This window comes from Parasteatoda tepidariorum, chromosome 2 (assembly GCF_043381705.1).
Source record: "Parasteatoda tepidariorum isolate YZ-2023 chromosome 2, CAS_Ptep_4.0, whole genome shotgun sequence".
Lineage (NCBI taxonomy): Eukaryota > Metazoa > Arthropoda > Arachnida > Araneae > Theridiidae > Parasteatoda > Parasteatoda tepidariorum.
In genome coordinates this window covers 103426467-103435646 of record NC_092205.1, presented here as the reverse complement: position 1 = coordinate 103435646, position 9180 = coordinate 103426467, and the positions used below count along the sequence as shown (strand labels likewise).

The 9180-nt window shown below is 28.8% G+C and overlaps 1 protein-coding gene across 1 annotated transcript in view; it reads left to right on the top strand.

Moving 5' to 3' along the window:
- The first annotated feature begins 3508 nt into the window (after positions 1-3508).
- LOC107452044 (cullin 3) overlaps positions 3509-9180 on the top strand; it is a 59904-nt gene continuing 54232 nt past the window's right edge. The window contains exons 1-2 of the mRNA XM_071178083.1: positions 3509-3696; positions 8225-8422. Coding sequence (XP_071034184.1) covers positions 3643-3696; positions 8225-8422 — 252 coding nt within the window. The 5' untranslated portion in view covers positions 3509-3642. The remainder of the gene's footprint in view (positions 3697-8224; positions 8423-9180) is intronic.

The following is a 9180-nucleotide window of genomic DNA, read 5'->3' as shown; positions in this document are numbered from 1 at the left end:
TAAACAATCGTGCCAAAGGGAATTTTTATTCACTATTTAGGGGGCACATAATGGGCCAAAATAGATTTTGTTAATTAACCGGAAGGGAGTTCTTTAAGCTATATATTCGAGGAAGCAACGTGTGATTCGTGGTGCGGTTGTTAGTGCCATGGGTCAAGAAGTTTGTAGACTTGGAGGTCAGGGGTTCGGTCCTGGTCACGGATTAATTTTTAATTTTTTTTTAATTTACTTTATTTTATTTTTAAAATTTATTTTTGTTTCAACGTGAAGAAAGTGTTACATATATAAAAATTATTATTTTTCTTTGGGAAAGAGGGAATGTAAGCTAAAAAACGGATAAATTTCGTCTCCGGAGCTACGCACACGACTCACTCCGTAACTCTCTTTAATGGTAATTGGTGTGGTCGTTAGCGCCACGGGTAAAGAAGTTTGTCGACCCGATGGTCTGGAGTTCGGTGCTGCTCACGCATTTTTTCCTCTTAATTTGATTCAAAAAGCAGAAGACTTGAAAGGAATTTGAAGAAGAGCCTCTGAGCTGAAATAAATCTTGTTAGGCTAAATTAAACCTTACCTATTGAAACGCAGTGCTATAAGCGAAAGCAGAGAGCGCGCCGCACTTTACTATACTCAATACTCAATAAGGCGAATGAAATGCAATTAGACTATGTACCTATTTTTTATATCAAAAGGGATAACTATCTTAAACTTGGAACAATGAAACAGAATATCATTAAGAAATAATTCATCAATCTATTTCAAACTCAATTCTATTCAAACTTAAATCGAGCAAGTAAACTCCGAAAGTGTAAATGATCTTCAGCCGTAATATTAGTGCAAAGTTGCGCTTGACGTAAGCAGCAGTTTTTAAGACAGTATTTTGAGAGGGAGGAGAAGCAGGGGTTTACAATAATTTTCAAAAGTTAAATTTAGTGAGATTATTATTTTTTTTTATTATTATTATTTTTAATTGAATAAGAATATTGAAGTTTGAACATTAAGCATTGCCTCAAAGTTTTGGTACAATAAGGCTAATAGAAGTTTTTCTAGTTTTTAAAAGAACTTCGTTTAAAATTTTATTTATTGCTTTTCCATTTTAATTTTATGTATTTTAGACGTATATTTGTTTGATAATTCAAATAAGACGTTAAAAGAAAGAGAACAGATTTAAAATACTATCTTCTGATTTTTGGAACGACTTAATTAAAATTTAATTAAACAGACTTTTAGCCTCCCCCCCCCCTTTAGAAAAACTTGTTTTTCTCTTTATTAGTTTATTTTACATTTTTTTTTATTTTAAATTTTTATTTTCAACAGTGTTTTGCCGATAATGTATAGAATAAATTCGTGACACGAAAAAACTGCTGCCGAATTTCAGGAATGGTTGAACATTTACATACCTGCTTACTTATGAACTTTTTCGAGAAAATATTTTACAGCAGTGACGAAATTTAAATTGAGAGGTATAAAATTTTTACATCCTTTTAAAATATGTAATTTCACATGACAAAATGCAAAATTTGAGCATAATCTTTTGAATAGTTTCTGAGAAATCGAATTTTAAATATACACAGGAACAATTCGACAGATTTAGCTCGATTTTGTATTTTGCCATGTAAAATTACGCACATAAAAATTTTATAAAAAGTTGTATGCCTTATAATTCAAAAATTTTCCAGCTATTATTTAATAGCGTGATAAAAAATAATAAATATCTACTAAAGTTTATTTTCCGCATGTAATTATCTTTGGATAAACAAATTTTAAAATTATGTTCAAATTTTTTTTTTTAACTCGCTATAAAAGGTCTCTATGTATGGCGAAATATGCAAAATATAAAATTAAGATAGAGGCATCCAAACTTTGGATCACCCTAATGATCAAACTATCGGGANCAAATTTTTTTTTTTTAACTCGCTATAAAAGGTCTCTATGTATGGCGAAATATGCAAAATATAAAATTAAGATAGAGGCATCCAAACTTTGGATCACCCTAATGATCAAACTATCGGGACAATATTCCCCAGATTGTGGCTACCCCCTATATTTTGGGGGCTCAAAATCTGAATCCGTCGGGAAAAAGGTATGTTTATTCAGAGAAAACACATTTTTGTGTTTAATTTCGTAACTTAAATAATCGCCTGCACTAATTAATTAGCATATTAGAGATCACCCCTTCGAAAAATTAAGATTGAGTTATAAAACGTGAAAAGTCAGTCATTAGATCAAAATCTATCAGGGTGGTCTGTCTTTTATTTTGCACACTATACATCGAGTTCTGTAAACAAAATGTTCTTAAATTCACTCCAAAGATATGATGAAAAAACTGTGGGTCTAGATTTTGAATCCACCCAGCTTTAGAGAGGGTACCAGCTTGTCAGGGAAATAAAGGCGGTAGGTGCACAATGCTGATTTTATTTTCACCATCACTCCTCTTTCGTCATAAATCGTGGAGTCTTAATATCGATGACCCTTTAGGTCACAATAGACTGTTGGGCGAATTTTTTCTGTACATAATTAGTTTTGCAATAATGTAAAATGAACGAGAGAAGGCCACACATTCTAAAGGAACAGCAACGCATAGGATCCCAACCGCCAAATTCGAGAAGAAAAAAAAATATGTAGAAAAATATTGAAGAGTCAATTTTAAACTCCAAATTCAAATTTTATTTATTATTTTAATGAGATTGTTCGAATGAAAAGTTTCTAAAAAAGAACTATTACTTATACTTGTGTCGAGAAACGTTTAAAAGAAAGTTTTCGTATTGTACTTTCGCAGACCTTAATAAAACCAAAATCATGGTCTTATGCTCGTTTATTTGCTTTCCTTTAAATGAGGACCTTCGCAAAATATTTTCTTATTATTTATTAATATTTTCGCTGAAAAGGTTAATATTTGCGTCATTTCGTTTCCTTTGAAAAAGGTTTTCGCTTAATATTTCTGCTAACCTAATCATGACAGCAAACAAAAATGCAAAAAATAAGGTTTACAATTTACTTGTTTTTTAACCTACATAACAATATTTTTAAAAAAGATTTAAAAATCATTTAGTGTTTCTTTAAGGAGGAAAGGTTGGAAATTGCAATATATTTTTACGTCATTGAAAAAAGGTTTTTACGGCAAACCTTTTCGTGACAATGAAAATAAAGTTAAAACACAAGGTTGTCGTAAGGTTACATGCTTTCTGGGTATTATGGAATATAAGTTGTACATTATTTATGTCGCACTATAGAGTTGTCGAGTACATTTGAAGACACAATGTTGAAATTTAATTTGAAAGTTTTTGAGGACTATCTCCCAGGGATTTGAGGACGTCTGGTCATCTTATTGGTGAAATGTGTTCTCTCTGGAAAATCTCACCAATTTGCTCGACGACGATCGGATATGCGCGATAAGTGAAAACGCTCCCTAAAAGTAAGCTATTCCGACCTGTTTTAAACTGAAAGTGGAAGTTCATATATTACTATATTTATATTATATTTTCATCTATTAATTTCTGTTATCTGGCAATAGATTGAATCTAAAGTTCTATCTCGAGAAGTTTGATCATGTTGTTTTGATATTTAAGTTTTAGAAGCTGATAATTAATATTATATTCAAATCCCTATGATCAAATTAAACTAAGAAGAATTGTATGATTCATAATGAGCCTAAAACAAGGGAAAAAAGATACAAAAATGCGTATTCGAGCCTTTCCTGTGAGTAGTTTCGCTTTAAAAAGATATGTAAATCATTTTATAAACAACAGCTATATCAACATTTTTCCTCTTTAATTTCCCTTCTTATTATTCAAATTAAAATAGGCTTCTTTTATTTTAAATGCATGCCTGACTGATTATTCTGATACAGAAGTTTCAATTCGTATCATCTATTATCCAGCTAAATTACTAATCAATGTTTTTCTACTGACATATTTATTAAGGTTATAAGAAAGAAGTGTTATGTTTAATATTTCGAATTTTATTTTAAAAGTATTATCTCTGATGTTTAGTGATGTATATAAATAAACTTTTTTTTAATGTTTTTGATAGATAGCACAATGGTTACTTGACAACCATTTTTGACAATTTAACAGTAAATAAAGTCAATTGTACTTATTATAATCATATTTATATTTCCTTTTAATCTTCATTTAGTACGTAACCTCATAGTATGTGACTTAATTCATATTGAAGCACATATTTAGTTTATTTTAATATAAACTTTTTATGACAAAAGGGCTTTCAAAATTGTATTTAGCTTTTTTTCTAGTTGGTAAATTAATTTTTGAAAACAATTAAAATGTTTTTATATTTTTATGTGCAATGCAAATATATGGATGTTTCTAAGTCATCCAGAAACTAAGTTAAAATTGTATCTCCTGTTGTGTTGATTAATGTTGTGTTGATTAAATGATTGCAAAATGATTTAAGAACATAATTGATTATCAACTGAACATAATAGATCACTTGTATTTTTATACGAACTTTTATTATAATTACTTCATATTTAAAATAGCAAATTTTTTTTTACTCAAAATTGTGGATTTTTGACACTTGTCAGAAACTATGTCTAAAAGGATTTTTGACATCAAAACTCTGGATAATACTGTGAACTGCCATAAGCTTGCCGACCTTAGTTGCAAAATTTTAAAAAAAAGTAGCTTTTAAAATGTAAAAATGAAGTTTATCATTTTATGTAAGAGTTTATGTCACTGTTTCAAAGTATCAGAAAGAAAGAAAGTTTTTATATCAGCATGATGATTAATATGTTAAATTACTTTTTTTTAATGATGTATCAAAGTACCCCCAGTCTTAGTAGGATCATAAACTTGTGAAATATTTAAATTTAAATTTCCTAAGAAAGCAAATAGGAAGTATGTTACCGTTCATTGTGTTTCTGTTAAAAAAAACAGTATATTTAAAATGCATTTTAAATGAATTCAGCGTTAAGTATTACAGTAAAAATGGAGCTGGTGTGCTTAAAAAGTTCTACTCGTTGTTAAAAATTATTAAAACTTATGATAACATTAGGCCCATAGCTTTGGTTGAAATGTAAGTTGTCTAACTTTTTGGTCAAAATTTTGACTGCAAAATTTATGTTTCGGGAAAGCAGGCTAAATAAAATGTAACAAAGATGTATTTACACAAATCTATTAAAATAAATATTGAAATTATTTTTAGTGTAGTATGTTTAATTTCTATTAAAATCCTATAAATTTAGAATTTTTTTTAATAGTTTATATCAATCCTTGTGTATTTTTAACTCAATGTACATAATTATAACAAAAAATATTGTTTCATAGTTTTAGTATTGAAAAGTGATTATACATAATCTTTTACTAGCATGTTTAATCCCACATTTCTCAAATAAAAAAGGTACATTATTGATTACGTTTTTTGTATGAATAATAGCTTATAAATTATATTGCCTGACATAATTATAACAAAAAATATTGTTTTATAGTTTTAGTATTGAAAAATGATTGTACATAATCTTTTACTAGCTTGTTTAATGCCACATTTCTCAAATAAGAAAGGCACATTATTGATTAAGTTTTCTGTATGAATAATAGCTTATAAACTATATTGCCTGACATAATTATTACAAAAATGTTGTTTTATAGTTTTAGTATTGAAAAGCGATTATACATAATCTTTTACTAGCTTGTTTAATCACACATTTCTCAAATAAAAAAGGTACATTTTTGATTAAGTTTTCTGTAGAAATAAAAGCTTATAAACTATATTGCGTGAAATAATAAAAATATTATTTACCCTTACCTTATTATTCATATCATTAAATTAAAAAAAAAGTTATAAAAGATATTTGGGAAAAAAAAGAAAAACTTTTCTAATACGATCTAGTAATCCCAATTTCATGTATTTAAAGTAAATAAATAATGAATTTTTTAAAAGTTATTTGCATTTATAGATTTTATTTCATCATACTTGTTCTGTTACTAATTTTAAATATGTGTTTTTTCTAGCAGACCTGAAATAGTTGCTCACAAAGTTGCTTAGAATACTTGTCACTTATCGGCCACATAAGAAAGTGATTACTAAAATACAAATTTGCTAGACATAATATAATAAAAATATCAAATTGAAAAGAAAAAAATAACAGTAGAAATAGCCGAGAAATGACAAATAGTTGCTTTAAAAAAAAAAAAAAATTAAAAAAATCCTTAAACGGTGTGGACTTACTTGGTGTAAATTAATTGTTTAAAGAAGTGATTCCTTAAATTCAAAGTACACAATTGTTGTAATAACATGGTGTCAAGGCAATGGGAATGAATAAAAAGAGTCAGGGTGCGTGCCATTTTTAAAAAGTGCTTAATTATGCTTATTTTTCATTTTCGATCTTTAAGAGCCCTTAAAGGTGCTTTATCATTGGATGTTTTAAAAAAGTTCTTAGTCTTCTCTTTTCAAAAGTGAGATTTTTTTCTTTCCCATGTCGATTTCACCACGTATTGTGCAAAAGCGTACTTTTGCACAATACATGGTTTTGCATAATGCTAGTCCTTCTACTGAGCCGGAATACTTGTGAGTCCTTCTACTGAGCTGCGTTCGGTGAGATTGTTACACTCTCATGTGCAACTCTACTTCATTTTGCTAGATATTCTCAATTTCAGACTTTATTTTCAGCCCTTTGATATCAAACCAAAAAATCTCTAGATCTTTTTATAGTTGCTAATATAATCAAGGAAAGAGTTCTTTGTCAGAAATTAGTTATTTTATCATGATCATGTAAAGTCTTGGAAAAATATCTTGCATTTTGTTACGTTATATAGTGCTTAAAAATATTTTTTGAGTGCTTTTAAAGTACTTAAAAGATGCTTATTTTTTGTTGAAAGATTTGGCTACACACCTTGTGAGCGGAAATGACCAAAACACGTTAGGAAACTGATGGAATTGTTGCGAGTGTAATGACGAGTGATCTAAATCCTAAAATTCGTATGCCATAAAAATGCATTGAAATATCTATGTATTAAACATAATATATAGCGTATACAAATATAGGATTTTGAAAAACTGTGTGAAAAGGGTAAAAAAAAAAAGGTGAATAAACTATCAGTTTTCTATACATCTTCTATAAAAACTATCATTAAACGATATGAAATTACTATGGAATTGTCAGAAATGGAACACTTCATAAAAAACTCGAATTTGAATCTTTTAACTTCTTTTTGGGATTCTAAACAAACCACTATCAGACATAGAATTTCCCTTTTTTTGATGCAGCTTCTAAACACTCTAGACGATTTAGAGTTCGTAATCCCAATAGACTCCTTGATATTTGAAGCATATGATGTCATATCTGTTACTTCCAGTCTGTCTTATAACTCGGCCAAGAGAGTTGAATTGGGAGTGCAAAGGTATTTAGCGTCAGAAATAATTTAAGCGTCAATTTATATATTAGCGTCAGAATAATAAATTTAAGCGGCAGAAATGACTACTGGGTGCGATTTTCTGGCCGTCAAATATAATTTTTTTGGATACAAATTACGACTAACGACCACTTATTTTAAACCTTGGGTCGGGGCTAATATAGTCAAACCTTGCTATAGTGAACATGATTTATACTGAACACCCGGATATAGTGAACGAAACGTTGGCTCCCGTGCCTTACTATACACATATAATATTATTTTTTGTGGATATAGGGAACCAAAAGAAGAGAGAAAATTGGATATTATAAACTTTTTTTTTCTTCATTTTTTGCTAATTTTAAAATTTTAACATAAAATACATATACTGATTTTTAAAATCATTTATTGAGTGGAATGTAGCCATCATAAGTATTTTTTCTTGTTTGCTTCTACTATTTCAGTGTCCCTTCCCTAAATAAGGGACATCCCTGAATTTTTTGTACGAATGACGAAGAGTTATAAAAATAAAAGTTAACACATTTTTTTACTACATATTGTTTTTTAATCATTTATGTATTTCTTTTTATTGGCCATTTATTTAAATGCGTAGTAAAAGGGAACAGTTTGATTAAAAAGTTGTTTAAAGTGCGGTGTAGGGATATTGTGAACTCCTGGTTATAGTGAATCGAAATTTCGGTTCGTTGAAGTTTCACCATACTGGGATTTGACTCTAATAATGTTTTTTAAAGTGAAGTTCAAATTGAGATTTAAAACAAAAACCTCCTCCGGTTTATAAAAATGTAATTTAGGATTTATATATTTTCTAAAAATATAAATGTTGGTTTTTTTAAATCCTGGTTCTTTTAATTTTATAGATGACTATGGATGAAAAGTATGTGCAGAACATCTGGTCCCTCCTTAAAAATGCCATTCAGGAAATTCAGAAAAAAAACAACAGTGGCTTGAGCTTTGAAGAGCTGTATCGTAATGCCTACACTATGGTATTGCATAAACATGGTGAAAGATTATATACTGGTCTAAGAGAGGTTGTCACTGACCATCTTGTTGGCAAGGTATGTTCCATCATCTAACAAAAGTGACACAAATACATGTATATAAAGTCTGTTTAAGCTGAAGTGGCAGTTATTTTATAAACTGCTTCCCTTACCAATTTTTTTGGAGAAAAAAATGCAAATTTTTATTTTATTAATAAATACAAGAAACTAAAACAATACACAAGTTAAAATTGTAATTTTTTTTTTATGTGTAAAACTTTACTATCCCAAATGATCTCGGGCAAATGAAAAAAGTTAAGTATTTGTCTTTGAATATGTTCACATCTTCATAATCTGAAAAATCGTCTGCATTACTTAAACTTTCGCTCGCGAACGCCATTTTTTTTAACTCTTTTTTTTTTTCCTATGTAAATTCATCAACAATTGTACAAAACACGTCTGCTGTCTCACAAATAGCAAACTTCCCAAACAAAAATTGGCAAACTTCCATTCACAGCAGATTATTATTATTTTTTGTTTTGCTTCCGGCCGCATAAAAATGTTATAAAACAAAATGTATTTAAATGTAATGCTCGCGAATGCCATTTTTTTTTAACTCTTTTTTTTTTTCTATGTAAATTCATCAACAATTGTACAAAACACGTCTGCTGTCCCACAAATAGCAAACTTCCCAAACAAAAATTGGCAAACTTCCATTCACAGCAGATTATTATTATTTTTTGTTTTGTTTCCGGCCGCATAAAAATGTTATAAAACAAAATGTATTTAAATGTAATGCTCGCGAATGCCATTTTTTTTAACTCTTTTTTTTTTTT